The sequence below is a fragment of the Bufo bufo genome, chromosome 1 (genome assembly GCF_905171765.1).
Source record: "Bufo bufo chromosome 1, aBufBuf1.1, whole genome shotgun sequence".
NCBI classification, from domain to species: Eukaryota; Metazoa; Chordata; class Amphibia; order Anura; family Bufonidae; genus Bufo; species Bufo bufo.
In genome coordinates this window covers 588560827-588585235 of record NC_053389.1, presented here as the reverse complement: position 1 = coordinate 588585235, position 24409 = coordinate 588560827, and the positions used below count along the sequence as shown (strand labels likewise).

Genomic DNA, 24409 nt, shown 5'->3' with positions numbered 1-24409 from the left:
AATAACATGTAGGGAGCCAAAACTAATTGCTTGGGAACACACAGTGCCTTGCAAAAGTATTCACCCCTTGACTTTCTTTTGTATTTTGGTGCCTCACAACCTGGAATTAAGGCTACTTTCACACTTGCGGCAGAGGAATCCGGCAGGCAGTTCGGTCACCGGAACTGCCTGCCGGATCCGGCAAAATGTATGCCAACTGAATGCATTTTAAGACTGATCATTGCAAGAATGGATCCGTTTGTCGTATGACGGATCTCAATACCGGAAAATATTAACGCTAGTGTGAAAGTAGCCTTATATTGCATCTTTTCCCGTAAAACTTAATATCAATCTGCTCAGCTCCTTCTGCTCTACCATGTTACTAACTGAAGTGGGAGCTCAGCCTAAAATGCATTGAGCAGACTCCTCCTTGAGTCCTCTCAGTGCAGTTTACTGCTGGTTTGTGGGAGCACAGCGTCAGAAAGGAAGGGAGTATGTAGATAAAATGTTATTATCGGACTCCATACCACTTAAATGATATACTGATTGCTTTGGGGGGGGGGGTTTCGGAGCTGACGGAATCCTTTTAAGGCATAAGGACACTTACTTTTTTGTGTGTCACAGCATAACATACACACATAGCATTTTAGATAATTACTATAAAGTTGCCAACCCCTTTAAAGCCGTCTGCCATCATTGGTAAGTCATGGCATATCGCTAGAATATGTGGTTGTGGCCGTTCAGTTGCAGGGACCTTGAGGCTATGTTCACACAGCTAAAATCTGCCACTGATTCAGCAGCGGAAAACAGGCGTTCACAACCAGAACCCCCCAACAGTTTCTCCTTGACTGAGTGCACAGAGTGTAAAATATTAGAGGGGTTTTTCAGTAGCTGATTTGAAAAACACTTGAGAAGCGGTCTGTTACTTCTCGGAAGCAGATTGAGGATTTCATAGAAGTCACTGGGGAAGCAGAGAACCAAATACTCTTCTAACACCCCTGTAAAAACTCCTCTAAACCTCCACCCGTTTTCAGCCAGTATTCTGCTGCACTAGTAAAGCCCACTGCAAGTGGAATCACATCATTTTGTTTAGGATTTAGTAAATTCTGAATGATCGGATGTGAAGCACTGGTCAGCCATGATGATGTGATGTTACTTAAATTTATTGCTTTTTTTTTTTTAATAGCTGTCTGACAATGTTATCAATCGTATGAGAGAACCAGCTTCTCCTTCCTCCAGACCACAGCCACCTCCAGCACAGCCAAAGCTTCCCACTGAGCAGCCCATCTCTAGTAGTTATGCAGGTATGTATACCGCTAGTATTGTCCATGCTAATGTAATTCTCTGAGAGGGGTTCAATCTCTTCTGGATTTGAACCTACGATCTCTACATGCATGGTAAACCACTATACCACTAAGCTATAGCATCACCACATAGAGATGCATGTCTTTTCTATGCTTGGAAGCAAACACCTATCATTGGTATCTTTATAATCGTACATTGTGTCTGTGAATAAAGCAGTAATGTGTATATTAGGCTGCTTTCACCCTTGCGGCAGCAGGGTCCGACAGGCTGTTCCTGTGGGGGAACAGCCTGACAGATCCTTGCTAACGCTATCCCACTGTGCCGCCGGAAGTCCGCTCTGACCCCATTCACTATAATGGGTGCGGGCCGGACGTCCGGCCGCAGCGCGGCAAACTACAGCATGCCGGCCGCCTCTCGCCATAACAGCCTGCCGGACCCTGCTGCCGCAAGTGTGAAAGTAGCCTTAGCTTTCTGAGCAGATCTCAGCTATAGTACATAGAGTATATGATATGTAGATGCTAGGACACAGCTCTGCCCTCAGCATGTGTAACCCTGTCAATCAGGAGAAGGGAGCAGTGTGCAGAGCACAGGGGGTGTTGCCAAGCAGTGCTCAGATGATTCAGCCCCACCTCCTAGTGCTCCAATTGCTCATTTGCATGTGAATAAGAAAACAAATATTTCTCTGTAGCTAATTATAATACAGACAAAAGAAAGATATTGTTTTAATCAGCATGATGAGCCCTATCAGGCAGTATGTCTGGTTTAATAGGGTTGATCCTGGTGACTGAGCCTCTTTCAGTAAGAGTGCAGCTTTGGATATGAAATTATGGATTTATCAGTGCAGCCACATCACTTTATGGTGCTTTGCTCGGTTATTATGAGGAGCTAGCAGACTTTGTTTAGATACAAGTCTCTTGCCCTCTAAGAGAGTACTTGTGAGTGCAAAACAGTACATGCTTAAAGGGGTTGTCTGAGTTATTTTTTTGTTCTTTGTGTGTTTCTAACTAGGCAAATGTAAGGACTTTACAATTCACTTACTTTATTTCCAGTTGCTGCTTTCTCAGATTTCACTGAGGGTCACATGACCTGTGATGTCAGCTTCTCTCCCTGCTCTGATGATGTTTGGTGCACAAGCCTGAGAGCAGATATGTGTCTGTACAGAGAAGTCACTGTGCTGGCCACGCCCCCCTGCACTGCTGGCTGCTGCCTATTGCTCTCTCCCTGGATTCTTGAGGAAAAGCATTAACCCCTTCAGCTGCACAGACTCAAGGCTTAAGGCTTTACTCAGTAGCTGCAGGCAGTGAGGAGACAAATGCTGGGCACAGAAGCTGACAGAGGAGTTCTGCAGAGCATTGCACAAGAATAGGTAGGGGGAAGATCCCGTGTGCATCAGCAGTGTCATTGTACAGCTGGGACTTGTAGTCCTACACATACAACATGCTGCTGAGTCTCCCAGCAGGCAGACATGTCACTCAGTGCAGCACTTATATTCACTCCCTTTGAAGAGCAGGGGGGAGGGGCAGAGATTGTTATTACAGGTAAACAAAGGGCCAGAAGAGAACCAGGGAAATTAGGAAATATAGATCTATTTATTTTTTGCCTAAAACTTGCTTAGCTTCGTTATATATTGCTGCCCATCAGATTTATAGTGCTATATATTTTTTTTTCATAACTCCGGACAACCCCTTTTAAGAGGTGAAAAATGTAAGGTTTCTGTGGACCGCTTTACTGTAAAATCCCTCTACTGGCACTGAGAGGAGGAAGAGGGCAGAGAAGCTATGGAGCATGTCTTATTCAGAAGGATTAGCGTCATGGAAAATTTGATGTTACAATATTTTTTTTTTATTATTGCATATAAATTGCAATAATGCTATAGTGAAGTCTTAACGGATATTCATTCATCACTGCGTCTATATTCGTAGAATATAGTTACTGTGCCCTGAAAAAGTATTCAAACCCCTTGAACGTTTCCACATTTTTTCACTTTCCGCCCAGAAACTTAAATGTATTTTATGTGATAGACCAACACAAAGTAACATATGTGTGTGAATTAAACATCTGTAAAGCGTGGAGTGCATTTGTATTCAGCCCCCCAGAGTCAATACTTTGTAGGACCACCTTTCACTGCAGTTACAGCTGCAAGTCTTTTGGAGTATGTCTCTACCAGCTTTGCACATCTAGAGGCTGAAATGTATGCCTATTCTTCTTTGCAAAAACCTCAAGCTCAGTCAGATTGGATGGAGAGCGTCTGTGAACAGCAATCTTCAAGTCTTGAAACAGATTCTCAATAGGATTTAGGTCTGGACTTTCTAACACATGAATATGCTTTGATCTAAACCATTCCATTGTAGCTGTGGCTGTATGTTTAGGGTCGTTCCAGTCTCAAGTCTTTTGCAGCCTCTACCAGGTTTTCCTCAAGGATTGCCCTGTATTTAGCTCCTTCCATCTTTTGATCAACTCTGTCCAGCTTCCCTGTCCCTGCTGAAGAAAAGCATCCCTACAGCTTGATGCTGCCACCAACATGTTTCACTGTCGGTATGGTGTGTTCAGGGTGATGTGCAGTGTTAGTTTTCCGCCACACATAGTGATTTGCGTTTAGGCCCAAGATTTTTGGTCTCATTTAAACAGCGCCCCTTCTACCACATGTTTGCTCTGTCCCCTTAATGGTTTGTTGCAAACTGCAAATGGGACTTCTTATGGCTTGCTTTCAAAAACTGATTTTTTCTTGCCACTCTTCCAAAAAGTCCAGATTTGTGGACTACACGACTAATAGTTGTCCTGTGGACAGATTCTCCCACCAGAGCTGTGGATCTCTGCAGCTCCTCCAGAATGAACATGGGCCTCTTGGCTGCTTCTCTAATTAGTGCTCCCATTGCCTGGGCTGTCAGTTTAGGTGGACGGCCATGTCTTGGTTGGTTTGCAGTTGTGCTCCATGAGATGTTCAGAGCTTGCAATCATTTTTTTATTTTTATAACCTAACCTTACTTTACACTTCTACACATCTTTATCCCTGACCTGTCTGGTGTGTTCCTTGGTTTTCATCATGCTATTAGATCACTAATGTTCTCTAACAAACCTCTGAGGGCTTCACAGCACAGCTCTAGTTATACTGAGAATAAATTTACACACGCGTGGACTCTATTTACTAATTAAGTGACTTCTGAAGGCAATTGGTCACACTAAATTTAATTTAAGGGAATCCGAGTACAGAAGGCTGAATACAAATGCAAGCCACACTTTTCAGATTTTTATTTATAAAAATGTAGAAAACTATATCATTTTCTTTTTTCTTCACACATACTTGCTACTTTGTTAGTCTACCATATAAAATACATTTAAATTTGTGGGTGTAACGTGAAAAAATATGGAAACGTTCAAGGGGCTGTATACCTCTCTAGACAGTGGACATGTAACTTGGGAGAAGCCATTTAATACCATATGTATCTATGGGACTACAATATATGTGTGGGACTATTTTCTATGCACTTACTGTGTCTTTCCCCATTCCTTGTAGATTGTAATCTCTCGTGGGTAGGGTCCTCTCCCCCTCTGTGCCAGTCTAATAGTTTCAAGTTTATTGGTTTTGTGTTTTTGTATTCTGTATGTGTACTCCTCTTAGATGTACAGCGCCATGGAATAATGGTGCTTTCAAATAATAAAAAAATAATAATAATATGCAGAGGAGGAAGGAGTTAACAATAGCTAATTGAGATGCAGGTACTTGATGAGCTGCTGTCCACCCACAGAAAGGGAAGAAAGTCAGTCAAATTTATGATTTAAAATACTTGCCTTTCCTGTAGGGGCACTGCCGCCACTCCAGAGATCTTCCATCCTCTTCTTCACGCGTTGCACTGGGACCTAACGTCACACAGCATCAGGTCACGATGTGTCAGGATACAGTGCAGCGCTGTGCGGGCAGGCAGGTGACCACAGAGCGTCAGTAATAGCAAGCTCTTCCCTCACACTGCGTGGTCACATGACACAAACGAATCATCGATGCCCAAAATTTGCATAGAGGATTTTTTTTTTTTTTGTGTCGAGTTCATCAATTTAATTTGAGTAATCGTTTCAGCCATAGCTGGGAACCCCACCAATTGCGAGAATGAAGAGAAAGAAGCGCACAGAGCGCTTAACAGGAGTGTAGCAAGCATTGTGTAGGAATTTACATTGAATCAATGCATCTTGAGCACTAACCATAGTAGACACCAAGAGATCTACCACATCCTCACAATCATCTGCACTGAGCTCTGGTATATCAGCTGTACATTTACTGAGGGTTTATTAAAAGGCTTGGCATGATTAGGCTGGAGGAGGGCATAGAAGTCAGTCTCCAAACTTGAGCAAGATACCTAATAGCTACCAGTTCTACAAAAAGACAGAAAAACAGAGGTGTTAGAAAAGATATGCTTGAGGTGCCTAACTGAGGGATGCCCAATACGTCACTACCTCCAAACTCGCAGAGATGGATAAAGGGGGAGTTAAAGGGGTTAACCGTACGAATTTAAAACTTTTTTTTTTTTTTTTTTTTTAAGTTCACTGGCGCTGCGGCTGGGCACTGATGGCTAGGAGGGGGAGTGGGGGAACTGATGGCAGTTGCGTCAGCTGGTGGCACTGGAGAGGAGCTTATGGCACTGGCAGGGGGAGGTGCTGGCATTGAAGGGGGAGCTAAAGGAACTGGGGGGGGGCGCGATGGCACTGGTGGGGATCTGATGGTATTGTTGGAGGAACTAATTGCATTGGAGAGGAGCTAATGGCACTGGGGAAGGGGGGGGGGGGCTGATGAGTTTTTATAGAAAACGTTCCTTTAGTTAGCTTTTTCTTATTAGAGTACTCTCGTTGGATTCATCGGTAGAATACTTGATTACTAAAATATTCGATAGCTGCAGCCCTAGTCCCAGCACTCGAACCCCCAGCAATCAAAACGTTTGATATGTTGCTATGACATATGAAAATTTTTATTTTTTATTTTTTTTTGAAAAGTACAGTTACTGTTACAATGTCACTCACAGTTTAATGGTGTAAAAACACAAAAAGTGTTACATATGTGTGCCAGGTTTTGCAACTTTTTTTTTTTTACGGCAGGAAGCGAGCACAAATTCAATGATAATTTCCCAAATAAATCCATGTTAGCCAACTTTTCACTCCGTCTGAGGGCTTTCCTTTGCAGCGTTGGCCGGTTATGAACATTCATTCTCTTGTTATAGTCTATGGGAGATATAGATACTGCAGGGTTACCATAGCAACCACTCTCTATACATGTGACCCCCTGTTCTTGGGATGATGGGAGTTGCAGGTGGTTCTGTTGAGCTGATGGAGTTTCTTGCTGCAGGTAGACTGTATTATGAATGATTTGGGCCTGTAGAGCAAGTTTGGCTCCTGAGGTTCTCTAGATGGTGCATGAAGAATGCTGGTATATAGTGTATACTGTACTGGAGTAGTGGCCTATATCAGGCCGGAATTTGTGTTCCTGACTACTGCTCCAGTTTTCCTGTGAATGGTGCCACATCTATTTAATGTCTATCCTGGTTACGTTTTTATGGGTTTGAGCACCACATGTTCTACAAAGTGTCTGCTTAAATGCATGAAATTGGCATGGATGTCATTAGTGAGCCCATGAACCGAGAAGCGCTGTCTGATTGGAGAGGCTGCTGAAGTGCTTACTTTGTGTATGAATGCCATAGCCTCTCGCTTTCCACAAGTGAGCAGAGACTCGGGATTTGGAGGACCTTGTGAAGAATTGTTTGCCAGACTACTCCTTGTTCCAGAGAAGTGTCTCCTTAATATTTGGGCTCTGCAGCTGCTGCCTTCTCCACTGACTCTCACATCAGGCACACAATGTAATGCTTTCCACTGCTTTTTATTTCCCATATGTTCCTCTGTGTAACCACACAGAAGGCAAGCACTCAGAATATCCAAGAGGCATCTGTACTTTCCTTGCTGAATGTGTAATTAGTTTGATCTCCTTCTGTAGAGCTTTATTTACAGCATTTATGAAAATGTGACCTTTTGCAGTTTTGGCAAAGTTTATGGCTTATCTGCATGCTTTCTCTTTCTTATTCATCACCAGTATATTACAAAAATAATTCATTTTAGCAGTTTTGTGTTATATTAGAGTATGTGTGACAGCAATGGATTTAAAGGGATTGTGCAACTATTAACACTTATTCCCTATCCACAGGATGATGGTCCGCAAGTACCACTGAACTGGGGCTCTGCTCCTGTCACTTCTATAGGACTGCTGCAAGGACTGTATTCGGCGGTCCATAGATGTAAATGGAGCACTACCGATCCATTCACATGAAGCAGTTCAGCGACATTTGTGGACCTCCATTTTTGTGATCGCTGAAGATCCTAGCAGTCTGACCCCAACGATCAGGCACTTATCTCCTATCCTGTGGATAAGGGCTATTCTTATTGGTACAAGTTATCCCCTATCCACAGGATTGGGGATACCTTTAAGATCGTGGGGGTCCTGGCTCTTGGACCCCCACCAATCACGAGAACGCGGGCCCTGTACCTCCTGCAGGCCCCCTGCAAGCTCCCCTGAAATGACGAGAGTTGCCGGTCACACATGCACAAGGCCACTCCATTCATTTCTATTTCTACTCCCAGGTGAATGGAATGGGAGCGCACATGTGTGACCGGCTGCTCCAGTCATTTCAGGATAGCTGTAAGGGGCCTGCAGGCGGTATGGGGTATGGGGCCGTTCTTGTGATCAGTGGGGGTTATCACCTGTCCTGTTACTTGTATATAACTTGTACCAACCGGAATACCCCTTTCTACCATATCAATTTGGTACCATATGAAAGGTTGATATCTTGTTATGTAACTGCAAATATCAGAGGTTTACGATTGTTATAACTATTTTTAATTTCATGTAGAACCTGAGAAGGCAGAGGCACAAGGAAGATTCACGTCTGTGGAGGTACGGGCCGTCATGCAGTTTTTGTTTCTCCAGGGAATGTCTGCAAAGGACATTCACACAGATGTCACAAACACTAGGGGGGTAGTGTCCTCAGTGTGAATGTCCTGGAGAGACAAAAACTGCATGACGGCCCGTACCTCCAGACGTGAGACTTCCTCTGCCATCTCCATTCTACCTCAAATTAACAATCATAAACGTCAACTGGAAGGGGGCAAAGCCAGGAACTTCTCGGCATCACCTCGCATTTTATCATAACTTTAATAACTTTTTTCAAAATAAATATATATATATATATATATATATATATATATATATATATATATTTTTTTTTTACCATATAGTGTCATTCAAGAGGTCATTGAAAGACCTCTGGGGGGCACAGATTTTTTTATATTTTTTTTGTATTTTGCCCTATTTCCACTGTAACTTGCACATCCCGGTCATGTGCACAAACCCTTATGCCTTAAGCCTCATTCACACGTCAGTTATTTGGTCAGTGATTTCCATCAGTGATCGTGAGCCAAAACCAGGGTTGGAGCCTCCACAGACATGAGGTATATATTTTGGGTCCGTAGTGCTTTCAGAAATTGCAGCGTGCTCTGGCATCTATGCCATAGATATCCATTTTTTATTTTTTTGCAAATGTATGTAGCATTTTAGCATGTGTTTTTATTTTTATTTTTTTTATACTATGCTACAAAGAAAGTGACATTAAAAGGGGGTACATACGTTTCTATATGAATAAAAACACTTGAAAAACAAGTCAAGCATTTTTGGACACCCTTTTTTTGGGCAAAAAATGCACACCAAAAAGCTACATATCAAAGTTTGCTGTTCCCTGTATGTTTAGTACATTTTAATACTGAACATTTTATTTTGATTTCTCTCCATTGTCGTTTGGCTGCGTCTTCCTGGAATAGACGAATGACATAGCTGTCACTGATATTGCTTATCAAGATCCAAAAGCTCATATATTTCTCTTCACTGTTGTGGCATTCATAAATGTGCTTTGTCTTCATGTGGCGTGACACATCCTGCAGTCCTTATTAGGTGGCGCGCAATAAAATGAAGATTATTTGCATATTATGCGTTTCAAATTGGAATGAAATAAAGAAGCAGATTAATCCTGAAGGAGCAATAAAAGCAGATAATAAACTCTCGCCTTGCTGCAGGTCACCGTACTCTTTGTAACTCTCTGCTTTCTGACTTAATATTTATTATTATTAGTGTGTTTTCTTTCTGACATCTTCATTAACTTTTATGTCTGCAGAGCTGCCGCCGCCCTACCAGCTACAGTATTCAGGCAGATGGTGCGCTCATAAAAAGGCTTTAGGACCGCCGTCCTTTATTGGGGACCTCATGAATGTATAAATCTGAGCTGTAAATAATCAGCCTTTTTTTTTTTTTTTTTTGCTTGGTTACTATTAAAAACGTGAAATGTCTAATAGACACCTGAAAGTTGCATCCAGATGTGATCCGTATTTTAATGAATTTCCTTTTGTGTTGGTACATTGCAGTACCCACTGCAGATAGGCCCTGTTCACACTTGTGCTATGCTCTTTATGACAGTTGTTCCAATACTTTTGATGGCAACATTAGCACAGTCTGTTGTGCAGAACCCTGATGGAAGTTTGACACCCTATTTATGAGTAAGGCCCCTTTCAGACGAGCGAGTGTCACGCTTCGGATTCGTAACGCAGCTCCGGTCCTGAACTCCGAGCACTGCCTTGGTCGCATAGGATTGGATGTTGATTTATGACGCTATGTAACCCTTACAGTTCTGGAATGTATTGGATAACACTGACAGCATTATGGGTTACATAGCGTCATAAATCAATATCTAATGCTATGCGACCAAGGCAGTGCTCGGAGTTCAGAACGGGTGCTGCCATGTGAGTCCGGAGCATGACACTCGCTCGTCTGAAGGGGCCTTAAGTTCCTTTTACACAGACCGATAATCTGGCAGATTATTGGGGATGAACATTTGTACAAGCGCTTGTTCCCAATAATTGACCTGTGTAAAAGGCGCAGACGCTCGTCTATCGGGTGATCCTATTGTTCTGCCGCTCCTGTGCTGCAGATTGTACTGTCTAAACAGTGGTCTGCTGCCCATAAATACTGATTTTCTATGGGGACAAGTGATTGCTGTATCATTTGCTTGTCCCCATACAATGGAGGTGATGGCTGTGTATGGGGAAAAAGGAATGTCTAGTTCTTTCTTGATAATTGCCTGACAAATGGTCTATGTAAAAGGACCTTTAGTGGCATCAATCGGGATTTGTTGGCATCACTTATGAATAAAAGCTATGATGCCAGATCCTTAGCATCTTGTGTTAATGCCGCTTTACACCAGCTGATTCTCGGCCAGATAATCGCTAAAAAGCGTTCGTTATCTGGCAGTGTAAAGGTGTCACCCATTACCCAATGAACGAGCAAAACACTTGTTCATCAGGTAATTACATCTTTCATGCGGGACAATTCAGCAGGCGCTTTCTTCCTGGCAATCGCCTGTTTGTCAGTGTAGGAGACTAGTGCATTTACATGCAGCGATCTTCTCCACAGTATGAGGAGGAGCGATCGCTAATGCCATTGCTTGTCGCCATACAGACTCATTTGCCGCTAGCAGAGTGCTGATTAGACTGCACGACCTGCTACCAGCCAATGTTGATTTAGGTGCCTACACAAACAATCCAGTTACCCGATGAACCAGCAGTTTGCTTGTTCAACGGGTAATCTGCGGTAATCCAGCATTGATTGGAGGAAGCTGAGTGATTTGCCTGGTCACATGACCCTCCATCAGCAGCCATTTTATGGACAAGACCCCTGTGTGGACAGCACAAAAGACTTGGCTGATAAGGAGCAGACCTCATGAAATATAGAAATGGTACAGAATATCAACAAAGACTATATTAGTAAATGCTTCATAGTCATCTTACATACACATTGGCAACTGTATCTAAAAAGTGGCCAACCCTTTTAAATTTGCTGACCTCAAGCAGGCATGCAGAGAAATGGTGAGGCTGGTATCTAAGAGGTTTCTCCACATTATTGCTTGTCCACGGGGTAGGTGATGAATGTTTGACTCCTGGGGGGGGCCGCTGCTGGAATCCCCACTAATCACTAGAACAGGGGTTCCTCCTTACTGCCTTGTGGAGGAGAGTAGAGCACGCTCCTTGCTGCTCCATTCATTGTCTGCGGGGTTGAAGAAAACCGCCACATGATGTACTCTGCTCTCTACGTTGGTCCCATAGTCTTTACATTAGGTGGCATGCTTGATTGAGACGCCATTCAAAGCTCTCACTGCTGTTGCGCATTCTGGAGGAGCCAGGGGGGTGAAAGCTTGGGACTTCTATTCTAGTGATCAGGATAGGATATCCATGTGGGACTATTATATAAACATGATGCTACTGAATAGCCTGAATACATGCAGTAGTTTTCCTGTTTCAGGTCTGTATGAAGACCTGAAACGGGAAAGTTTTGTCCGTTGGAAGAGATCTGATGGATTGGTACCTGTATGTGTGGGTTATCAAGGTTTTTCCATGCCTTTAAGGTTTATTTAGGCTGAGATATGCAATCTTGTGTTTGCACTTTGTAACGTGATGGGAACCTTCTGTCATGCAGGGCTGTCATCTAATGGAAGAATCTGTTTTCTTGATAAATGGCTGAAACGTGCCTTTTATTTTACTGTGCAAACAGAAAACGTTAAATTTCTGCAGCTAGAATTAATGGGATTATGCGCTTAGCTGTTTTCAGCTCATTTTCTCCAAGGTCTGCAGCTCCAGGAATTAATTTTTGGAGACTTCATAGAAATCCCTCTTAGAACTAATAGTAATACAATATATTGGGGAAGTACATTAAGTGTAATAGCCTTGTAACGCCAACACTGGATTAATGGGCTGTCTCACTTCAGCTTATGGCATTTATCATGTAGAGAAAGTTAATACAAGCCACTTACTAATGTATTGAGATTGTCCATATTGGGTCCTATGCTGGCTGGATTCATTATTTTTTTTTTATCACATTATATACTTCTCGTTTCCATGGCTACGACCACCCTGTAATCCAGCCACGGTGGTTGTGCTTGCTGGACTCCCTGGTGGCCAGGACTGTGGGACTGCACATAGACACACATGAGCAGCAGCTTCAGTCCTGGCCACCTCATATCTGCGCTGCAGTGGTGGCCCTAACGAGCCGTGTAAAATATAAAAAAAAAATGAATCCAGCCAGCAGAGGAGGCAATATGGAGAATCTCACAATACATTATTAAGTGCCTTGTATTAACTTTCTCTACATGATAAATGCCATTTTTACAATACAATGGTGTACGGTATGTATGTATGTATAGTATATACAGAGATTACACATAATGACAAATTATGTTCCATATTAAATGTTAACTTTCCAGGATTTGTGAACTGTTACCATTAGATTTTATCTGTACGATTTTCATGAAAACACTGGTATAATTCTAGACTCTCTTGTTCCTCTTAGTTAATGAAGAAGAGCTTAGGAGGAAAATTGCTGAGGAACTGGCTTTCGAGCAAGCAAGGAGAGAATCCGAGAATCAAAGGTTTGTTCCCCTTTGACTTATAATGGCTATGATGGGTAATGGGCCTTATTTTGCAGGGTCTTGAGTGATTATACCAGGCACTGAGTCCTAGAACTAGAAGCAGTCCAGGGACTGCTACAGCTGGGTTTCCACATTCAGGTTTTTTGATGCAGGTCATGAAGCCATAGGTGGGAACAAATTAAATGAAGGACAAGTATAAAGGAAAGACTGTCAAGCCGATTTAAAGGGGTTGTCCGGGATTGGGGACATTGTTGTAAGGGTACAACAACCACATAAATATTACATACATTCCTGTCCTACCTTTGCCAGAGTTTTCTGATGACCTGTATTTCTTTCATAAATTCTCAGCCGGAAGTTCAGATTTTCAAAGATTCAGTGACGTACCGACTCCTTACTGGTGTGCTAAGCCTCTTCCTTCCGCTTAGCAAGGAGCCCAGTGACGTCACCAGCACACAGGATAGTTCTGCAGCTAGCAAGGAGGCTGTCAGTAGGAGGTGAAGGTCAGCTAAACCACGCCCCTCTGTGACCTCACCGGGCACAGAGGGCGTTAGTCTGGGAAGGAGGAGGCAGTATTTGGAGGAGGAAACTTGCCGCACTAAGGAACGCCCCCCCCTGCCGATGACGTCACCGGCCATAGAGGAGTGTTATTAGGAGTAGGAGGCTCTATTGGAGGCAGCAAACTATGCTTTTTAGTAGGGGTGCACCGAAATTCCGGCGGCCGAAAATGGGCCTAATCCATTTCGGCCGATATTGGTACATATCGGCAGAAAATATGGGGTTCGGGATTTGTGGGATTTGTCACCCGCGCCGGGCGGGCGGTTTACTTTAAGTCACTGCATCTTTATTTTACCTTACAATCGTGACGCTCCAGTAACAACTCTGCAGGCAGAGCGGAGGGCGGCGTAACGTCACTTACTCACGTGACGCGCCTGCTCCGCCTCCTTCATTCATAAAGTGGGCGGAGCAGGTGCGTCACGTGAGTAAGTGACGTTACGCCGCCCTCCGCTCTGCCTGCAGAGTTGTTACTGGAGCGTCACGATTGTAATGTAAAATAAAGATGCAGTGAGTGATGCTGTGAGCAGCAGGGCCGGGGCTGTTATGGGTAGGGGGATCGGTCTATGGCACTGCTATGGGGAGGGGGGATCTGTGCACTGTTATGGGGAAAGGGATCTGTGCACTGTTATGGGGAAAGGGATCTGTGCACTGTTATGGGGAAAGGGATCTGTGCACTGTTATGGGGAAAGGGATCTGTGCACTGTTATGGGGAAAGGGATCTGTGCACTGTTATGGGGAAAGGGATCTGTGCACTGTTATGGGGAAAGGGATCTGTGCACTGTTATGGGGAAAGGGATCTGTGCACTGTTATGGGGAAAGGGATCTGTGCACTGTTATGGGGAAAGGGATCTGTGCACTGTTATGGGGAAAGGGATCTGTGCACTGTTATGGGGAAAGGGATCTGTGCACTGTTATGGGGAAAGGGATCTGTGCACTGTTATGGGGAAAGGGATCTGTGCACTGTTATGCCCATAACAGTGCACATATCCCCCCCTCCATAACAGCGCCACCCACAGATGAATTTCATTCATGAAAAAGAATTATTAATAAAATCATTAAAAAAAAAAGTATTTTAAAAGTATTTGGGCAAAAAGGCAGTTTCGGTTTCGGTTTTCGGTCAAGGGCATCCTGAATTTTCGGTTTCGGACCAGAATTTTCATTTCGGTGCACCCCTACTTAGCATAGTGCACGCCTCCCATGGTCATTTGCAATGAATGGGTTGTGCTACAGCTCCCTGCCACTATTGTCTTTTATGCAATGCTAGCAGAGAGCAGATACATGGAAGCAGGGAGGGATCCAGTTTGTAGGCTTAGAAAAAGGTGGTTTTAAGGGAGGAATACTGATGAGGAGTATAAGTGGCAGGAGGCGGAATACTGATTAGGGGGAGTGGAAAGGCTTGTGAGATCCAGCTGCAGAGTCACGCAGCCTTGTGGGACCCATAAGGCAGTGTGGCCGGAAATGACATAGCACAGGAGCTGCTATGTAAACAATACTGACAGCAGTATTAGGGACTCATAGGAGCAAAGAGGATGAAAAAAAAATACACAGAGCATCAGAATGACTACTGCGTAATGTCAAGGTGATTATTAACGTTTTAAAAAATTACTTTGATCCCGGACAACCCCTTTAAGCCAAATTTGTTAAAAAGGACCTTTCACAGGTCCAGACATTACAATATAAGTACCTGGCAGTGTAGGGCATATTGAGGAGATGTGATATCGCTTATTTTTTTCCGATGGGCTGCTCTGTTCCCCTGCAGTGCCTCCCCGTTCTGGTTGCCTGCCTGCCTATACGCTAATACATACTATCGGTACAGGGAGGAGGAGAGGAACGTGTTTTTTGTGTCTCCTTCTCCCTGGCCAATCACAGCGGAGCACGTCACAGCCAAGGAGAAAAAAAAAGTTAACCTTCCCCCTGAGAATCACAGCCATCTCCTCCTCTCTGTACCAATGATATGGAATAGCGTAAGGAAGGGGGGGGGGGGGGGCACAGCAGGGGAGCGGAGCAAACCATCTGGAAAAACAAACAAAACTGGTATCACATCTCCTTTAATATGCCCTACACTGCCAGGTACTTATATTGTAATGTTAAAGTTGGGACCGGTGAAGGGTCCTCTAAGTCCCAAAATTGTTGCAGTCTTAGGGCTCGTGAACGTAAGTGCGCGTTATACGGGCACTGGCCATGTGCATACCGTGGTGCGGATGCGGACCCGTTGATATGAATGGATCCGCAAGATACGACCGAGGGTAGGATTTCTCCTATCTTTTGCGGTGCAGGGGCACGGATTGAACGCCCATGGAAGCCCTGTGGGCTTTATGGTCCATGCCTCCGCACCATAAAAGGGTAGAATATGTTGTATCTTTGAACGTATGTTGAGGATCGCGGACCCATTCAAGTTTGAGTCCGCATCCACAAACGGAGTGCACATGGCCAGTGCCTGACGCCCGTGCATTGTGGACCGCTATTTGCAATCTGCCGCACAGGACCCTTACTCAGTAAAGAAGGGGGGGGGGGGGGGGGGGGTGGTGGCGTACAAAGTGGAGTAACATCTGCAGACAGAAGTGTTCTTGGAGGCCGGTGATGACTGCAGTGGCGCATGTGACCCAGAGTGAAAGCTTACAGACTGGGGATTGGAAGCATCTCTGAATGGAGCCTGGGTGCCGACACTGGGTGGCAGGGAGCACATGAGTTGATTTCTTATTTTAGGTGGAGGACATTCATGGGTGTAGTTAGGAAGTGATTTAAGCTTGACAACCCCTATTCATAGAAAATATTCATAGAAAAATATTACCAAACTTAGAAATGCCAACAGCACATGAATGTCACCCATGTGCTGTCTGCAGATTATAGAACATGCCCTATTCTTGTACGTTTGGGGACAACACTAGCCATTTCTATAATAGGGGCTGAGGAAACTGCGGGATGCACCAGGCTGGTATCTGTTTTATAGGGCCAATGTTTGTGGACCACAAAATACATACTGTCGTGAGGCCTTCTAGTCAGTCTTTGCGTCTGTGCTCTGGCCATGTTATAGGTTTAATGTCCATGGTGTACTAGTCATAAGTGATGGTTCTTTAAAGCAGTGTCCAGATGTGCCAGAGGTTTAACACCCAATGGCTTCATAAAGATTGGCAAATTGTGTCTTGGTTGATGCAGTGAATGACTTGGCGGAGGCAGATGGTGCCATGCATCATGAACTTTTGGAATGGGAATGTACATCTGGTCAGCTGGGTTCAGCTGCTCCATTAACGTCTGCTGGAAAAGAGATTAACCAGCTATGGAGTGCATGTCTATGTGAAGCGGAAATATATTTTTATAACAGAGAGGCTGTAAATTTGTGTTTAAAGTGCGCAGTGTCTCGGTACATGTAGGAAATATAATTCCATAGGTTATCTGTATAGAAACATTCTGAAAGAAGCAACATGGCTACCTGTCAATCCAGCCAACCCAGGCAGGTATGAGTGCAGCATGAAACTGAGGAGTTTCCCTTTTTAAAGTGTTTTTACTTCCTTTTAGTATTCTTTTTCTTAATATTGAAGAATAAGATTGCTTTCCCAGCACATGTTCTAAAAAAAAATATGCCCTCTCATCCGCCACTCACTGACCCAGGAGCAGGGTGGATTTGATTTAAATCAAATTGATTTAAATCACGATTTAAAGAGGACCTTTTACTAGAATAAAAAATCTAAACTAACTATACAGACATGGAGACTCTGTTCATGTTATAACATTTTTGCTGTGAAGAAGAGGCATGTGATCTCTGCTGAGTCAAATTCAGTTTTGAGAACTGCAAAAGTAAACCAAGCATCTGTGATAATATCTTGTAGGCAGAGAAACTGCCCAATAATCATACAAAAACCTATGGAAGAGCATGACATTGTGAATGGACAAAGGGGAAACTAACTCTCCTTAGGGAGAGAGCACCTTAATCAGTGTGAGGAGACTTTTAGGCCATACATGCTCCTCTGGAATTCTGGGAAGGAAGAAATGCAAATGAGCTCTTAACAAGCTCTGCCTCTAATGCCACCAGATGTAAGGCAGCTATCCTATAAGTCAATGTTTAGCTCTTAAAATAAGCCTTGAGACATGACTTGGATATTAAATAAGCCAGCACCTCATCTGCAGACAGCTGTTTCGGACACACGCCTCCTACCCAGTTAAGCCAGTACTCTCTGCTCTACACTGATGAGGGGCAATCACCCCGAAACAGCTGTCTGCAGATGAGGTGCTGGCTTATTTAATATCCAAGTCATGTCTCAAGGCTTATTTTAAGAGCTGAATATTGACTTATAGGATAGCTGCCTTACATCTGGTGGCATTAGAGGCAGAGCTTGTTAAGAGCTCATTTGCATTTCTTCCCTCCCATTGTGAATGGATTAATGGAATTTATTTACCAAAAAAATTAAACATATATACAGCCTTATTCTACATAATTAAAAAACTAATCTTTATTTCATGATGGAATAACCTTTTGGATAGTAATATATTTTCCTCCAAAAAGCATTAAAAAAATAAATAAAAAATCATTGATTTTTATCCACCCTGCCCAGGTGCCACATGCAGGACTACCCCTCTCTCGTAGTCTGCAGTGTCACATACTGTCAGTATATCCACAGGTTATACTATAAATGTCTGGTATTGGTCCCACCTTTGGAACCTGGACTTATCTTCAGAACGGTTAGGCTGAGTTCACACGGGCGAGATTTCCGTGCGGGTGCAATGCGGGAGGTGAACGCATTGCACCCGCACTGAACCCGGACCCATTCATTTCTATGGGGCTGTGCACATGAGCTGTGATTTTCACACATCACTTATGCGTTGCGTGAAAATCGCAGCATGCTCTATGTTGTGCGTTTATCACGCAACGCAGGCCCCATAGAAGTGAATGGGGCTGAGTGAAAATCGCAAGCATACGCAATAAAGTGCGGATGCGGTGCGATTTTCACGCATGGTTGCTAAGATGACAGTCTATTCACTGTATTATTTTCCCTTATAACATGGTTATAAGGGAAAATAATAGCATTCTTTAATACAGAATGCTTAGTAGGTGGTCAATTGAGGGTTAAAAAAAATTATAATAATTAACTCACCTTCTCCTCTTGATCGCGTAGTTACCGATCTCTTCTCTTCTTACTTCTTTAATCATGAACTGCCGGCTAAAGGACCTGTGGTGATGTGATGTCATATCACATGGTCCAATCACATGATCCATCACTGAATTACAGGAAAAAAAAATAAGTTTGTGTGCATGAGCCCTTAGTATTCTTCCCTCCACAGTTTTGGCCATATGGGGGGTGGGGACTTGCCCTAAAGGCCCGTGAAGATGGAAACCCCTTTAACTCTTTCTTTAGCTATAGAAATGAAAAGAGAAAGCCCCACACGTCTTCTAGGCCTAGAGCTGGGACCCACACCTATCCAGCCTTCATGGCATATTGGCAGTACCCCTTTCATTTGGCTTATTACTACATTTTCTAGATTAATTGCAATCTTTTGTTCCTGGAAGTAATGTAAACTTCAGTTTTCTGCACATTCACATACCATTGAGTTTTATCAATGTATTTTTTGTTTTTTTCCCCAGTCAATAGTCTACTGTTTCCCTTTTTTCCACGCAAAATAACACATTTCCCAGTCCTGATACAAAGTGAAAGAAAAATGAAGAGTAATATTAAAAAGGAACCCTTTGGGAAGCCGAGCGCGAAGTGTTATATTGAAATCAATAGTTGGGTCTAACCTTTTGTGGGTTGTACACACGAAGGCTTTATTCTTATTGATCTCTGTTTTAATAACATGTTTATTCTAGTTTCCTTGGCCGGGCCTTAAGAGGGTAGCAGATTAAATTCTGTGTTATCACACCGACTTGGGCTTGGCTATGGTATTCCCGGTTGCAGCTCATGTCTGTATGGCGTGAAGTTACAATAAATGAGCATTTATAGCTGGCGTCTGTATTACTGGGTGAGGAGAAAATAGAAATGCAGCAAGACCTATCTGTGTTTTTAGCCGTATTTTTGCAGAGGTCATAGGAGGTAGAGATGTGTCACTAAAATCACATTGTACCATTACATAGACCGTGTCTCTTTAGTGCAGGCATAATTGGTTGCTGGGGGTCAAAAATGAAAAAGAACAGCGCATTTCTCAGCAAGATTTATCCCTTTCAAGTTTGGGAATAAATCTCTATGTACAGAATGGGAATAGGCAGCTTTAATCACTACCTATACCCCTTAGGCCCCTTTCACACGGGCGAGTATTCCGCGCGGATGCGATGCGTGAGGTGAACGCATTGCACCCGCACTGAATACCGACCCATTCATTTCTATGGGGCTGTTCAGATGAGCGGTGATTTTCACGCATCACTTATGCGTTGCGTGAAAATCGCAGCATGCTCTAAATTCTGCGTTTTTCACGCAACGCAGGCCCCATAGAAGTGAATGGGGTTGCGTGAAAATCGCAAGCATCCGCAAGCAAGTGCGGATGCGGTGCGATTTTCACGCACGGTTGCTAGGAGACGATCTGGATGGAGACCCGATCACTATTATTTTCCCTTATAACATGGTTATAAGGGAAAATAATAGCATTCTGAATACAGAATGCAAAGTAAAATAGGGCTGGAGATGTTAAAAAAAAAAAATTATTTTTTTTTTAACTCACCTTAGTCCACTTGATCGCGTAGCCGGCATCGCCTTCTGTCTCCTTTGTTGAATAGGACCTGTGGTGAGCATTAAGTACCGTTACAGGACCTTTGATGACATCACTCCGGTCATCACATGGTACGTCACATGATCTCTTACCATGGTGATGGATCATTTGATGACCGGAGTGACGTCATCAAAGGTCCAGTAACGGTACTTAATGCTCACCACAGGTCCTATTCAACAAAGGAGACAGAAGGAGATGCCGGGCCGCGATCAAGTGGACTAAGGTGAGTTAAATTATTATATATTTTTTTTTTAACCCCTCCAGCCCTATTTTACTTTGCATTCTGTATTCAGAATGCTATTATTTTCCCTTATAACCATGTTATAAGGGAAAATAATACAATCTACAGAACATTGATCCCAAGCCCGAACTTCTGTGAAGAAGTTCGGGTTTGGGTACCAAACATGCACGATTTTTCTCATGCGCGTGCAAAACGCATTACAATGTTTTGCACTCGCGCGGAAAAATCGCGGGTGTTCCCGCAATTCACCCGCATATTTTCCCACAACGCCCGTGTGAAACCAGCCTTAAATGTGCCCCAAATTAGCGCATAGGCTTCGGTCAGCAATGCTTCCAATTCCCAGTGTGTAAACTTCCAGATTGGGTCTCATGCGCCACTCAGGGACACGTGACCACTGAGGCGTACCAGCCCGGAACCAGAAGCATCTCTGTATGGAGCCTCCGCATTTGAACCGAACATGGGCGGAGCAGGTGGAGCACAAGTGCAGCCACCGCTCAATTTACCTCTATTGGAGCTGGTGCTCGGCTATTTTCGGCACTCTCATAGAAATGAATGGAGGGTGGCTGCTCTTGTGTGGTTCGCTCCCCTTCACTTTGGAGGCTCCATTCTAGACATAGGTGCGGGTTCCAGAGGTGGGATCCGCACCTATCAGGCGCTGGTGGCATATCCTAATGATGTTCCACCAAAGGGTGAGATGGGCCAACCCCTTTAACTCCTTAACGACAGCTTGCTGTCTTTTGACAGCATATGGTGCAGGTACCGAGCTTACAGCGATGTTTTTTTTTTTTTTGGTGAACGAGCTGGTTTTCATGTAGCAGGCACCTACATGATTGAACTTAGCTCCAATCCCTGCTTTTTAACCCTTTGATTGTCATGGTCTGTGAGTGTGGCATGATCAAAGGCAACATCCCCTTTGATCAGGTCCCTGGTAAACCAGTCACCTGATCATACCGCACTGAAGGACCAAGACAATCAAAGGATCAGACACTGGAGGTCCCTACTGCAGTCAGACCTTGGGACCCAGAAAAAGACCCCAGGGCTATTTGTTCAGTAATACTGTTGTTGGAGCACACCGCTTAAGCCCCTATTAGACTGCCCGATAATCAGTCAAATTGCAGAAACGAGCGTTCATAGGAATGCTCGTTCCTGATAATTGGTTCCTAGTCATTTGCTCATTCATGGGCTGACGGGTATCTTTGATCTAGATGAAAGATGCTCAGTTATCGGCAGCACTTTCCTGTGTTATCAGGGATGTGCTGCCGATAATAAATAGAACAGAATAAGCGAGGAATCGTCCTTCCCGAGTTCAGTTTGCATCGAGCCCTGATGCCTGAACGCTCATTCCTGAAAATTAGCTCGTATAAGGGTACTTTCACACTTGCGGCAGAGGATTCCGGCAGGCAGTACCGGTGACGGAACTGCCTGCCGTATCCGGCAATCCAGACGCAAACTGATGGCATTTGTCAGACGGATCCGGATCCATCTGACAAATGCTTTGAAATACCGGATCCGTCTATCCAGTGTCATCCGGAAAAACGGATCCGGTATCAATTATTTTGCATTTTTAAAGGTCTGCGCATGCGCAGACCGGAAAGCCCGATCCGTTTTGCACGAATACACTTCAATGTAAATTAATGCCGGATCCGGCATGTGTTCAGGAGTTTTGGCTGGAGAACAAACTGCAACATGCTGCGGTCGTTTCTCCATCCAAACGTAAGAGGGACTGAACTGATGCATCCTGAACGGATTGCTCGCCATTCAGAATGCATTAGGATAAAACTGATCAGTTCTTTTCCGGTATTGAGCCCCTGTGACGGAACTCAAAACTGGAAAACAAAAACTCTAGTGTGAAAGTACCCTAAGCTAGCAGTCAATCAGCTTGTCGGCTATTGGGCATTCTTCATCCTTATGAAACATGCTCCATGATGATGTGTAATCAGGGATGTGCTGCTGCTAAATGAATAGAACTGAATAAGGGAGGAACAAATCAGCCCTCCCGCATTCAGTGTGCATCGGCCTGTGTAAAACCATTCTAGAGGAGATCTAATTACAATGGACACATACAGTCATGTGAAAAAATTAGGACACCCTTTGAAAGCATGTGGTTTTTTGTAACATTTTTAATAAATGGTTATTTCATCTCCGTTTCAACAATACAGAGAGATTAAAGTAATCCAACTAAACAAAGAAAACTGAAGAAAAGTCTTTTCAAGATCTTCTGTAAATGTCATTCTACAAAAATGCCTATTCTAACTGAGGAAAAAGATAGGACACCCTCACATGTATTCCCTCTTAAATTGGCTCAGATCTCACACAGGTATATCACACCAGGTGCACATAATTAGTAGATCGTTACTCTGCATGTTGAATGAGGCTTGCCCTATTTAAACCTCAGACATTTAGTTTGGTGTGCTCCTGACTGTTGAAGTGAGAGTGAGCACCATGGTGAGAGCAAAAGAGCTGTCAGAGGACTTCAGAAAAAAGATTGTAGCAGCCTATGAGTCTGGGAAGGGATTTAAAAAGATCTCAAAAGATTTTGAAATCAGCCATTCCACTGTCCGGAAGATAGTCTACAAGTGGAGGGCTTTCAAAACAACTGCCAACATGCCCAGGACTGGTCGCCCCAGCAAGTTCACCCCAAGAGCAGACCGCAAGATGCTGAAAGAGGTATCCAAAAACCCTAAAGTGTCATCTCGAGAACTACAGCAGGCTCTGGCTACTGTTGATGTAGAAGTACATGCCTCTACAATCAGAAAGAGACTGTACAAGTTTAACTTGCATGGGAGGTGTGCAAGGAGGAAACCTTTGCTTTCCAAGAGAAACATCGAGGCCAGACTGACATTTGCCAGCGATAAAGTTGACAAAGACCAGGACTTCTGGAATAATGTTCTTTGGACAGATGAGTCCAAAATTGAATTATTTGGACACAACAGCAGAGGACATGTTTGGCGTAAACCAAACACAGCATCCAAGAAAAGAACCTCATACCAACTGTGAAGCATGGAGGTGGAAGTGTCATGGTTTGGGGCTGCTTTGCTGCAGCAGGACCTGGTCAGCTCACCATCATAGAATCCACGATGAATTCTACTGTGTATCAGAAGGTGCTTGAAGAACATGTGAGACCATCAGTTAGAAAATTAAAGCTGAAGCGGAACTGGACCATGCAACATGACAATGACCCAAAACATACTAGTAAATCAACCAAAGATTGGCTGAAAAAGAAGAAATGGAGAGTCCTGGAATGGCCAAGTCAAAGTCCAGATTTGAATCCCATTGAGATGCTGTGGGGTGACTTGAAAAGGGCTGTACGTGCAAGAAACCCCTCAAACATCTCACAGCTGAAAAAGTTCTGCATTGAGGAGTGGGGTAAAATTTCCTCAGACCGATGTCGAAGACTGGTAGATGGCTACAAGAACCGTCTCACTGCAGTTATTTCAGCCAAAGGAGGTAACACTCGCTATTAGGGGCAAGGGTGTCCTATCTTTTTCCTCAGTTAGAATAGGCATTTTTGTAGAATGACATTTACAGAAGATCTTGAAAAGACTTTTCTTCAGTTTTCTTTGTTTAGTCGGATTACTTTAATCTCTCTGTATTGTTGAAACGGAGATGAAATAACCATTTATTAAAAATGTTACAAAAAACCACATGCTTTCAAAGGGTGTCCTAATTTTTTCACAAGACTGTATATAAATGGACAGAGATCTTCCTAAGGATCTTTTTATACCTGTACTAGGACACAGGGGTGTATTGTGTGTTGAGATGACAGATTGCTTCACCATCAGCATAAACAGGATTCTTTACTTTGCTCTAAAGATGGGCCACAAAAATAAAGAGGCATCTATCCAGAGGTTGCAATAACGCCTGTATAGGTGTCATAGACCCCTGTTCAGGCTATTTTACTCCCTGAAAAAAGTTGGGTGTACCAATTAGAGTTGTTGCGATACCAAATTTTTGATTCGGTTTCGATACCGTGAAAAAGTATTGCGATACTCGATGCCATTCGATACCACGCGGAAAAAATAAACCAAAAAAACCACGTGCATTCCGCATTTTTAAAAATGGCGAATCGCGCAGTTTTTATTTATTTTTTCTATTCCGGCGTTCACCGCATAGATTTTTTTAAATATTTTATTAGTTTGGA

General features: G+C 43.6%; 1 protein-coding gene across 1 annotated transcript in view; it reads left to right on the top strand.

The window, feature by feature from the left end:
• CHCHD3 (coiled-coil-helix-coiled-coil-helix domain containing 3) overlaps positions 1 to 24409 on the top strand; it is a 153052-nt gene that overhangs the window by 7706 nt on the left and 120937 nt on the right. The window contains exons 2-3 of the mRNA XM_040413401.1: positions 1166 to 1283; positions 12701 to 12779. Of these exons, the coding sequence (XP_040269335.1) occupies positions 1166 to 1283; positions 12701 to 12779 (197 nt within the window). The remainder of the gene's footprint in view (positions 1 to 1165; positions 1284 to 12700; positions 12780 to 24409) is intronic.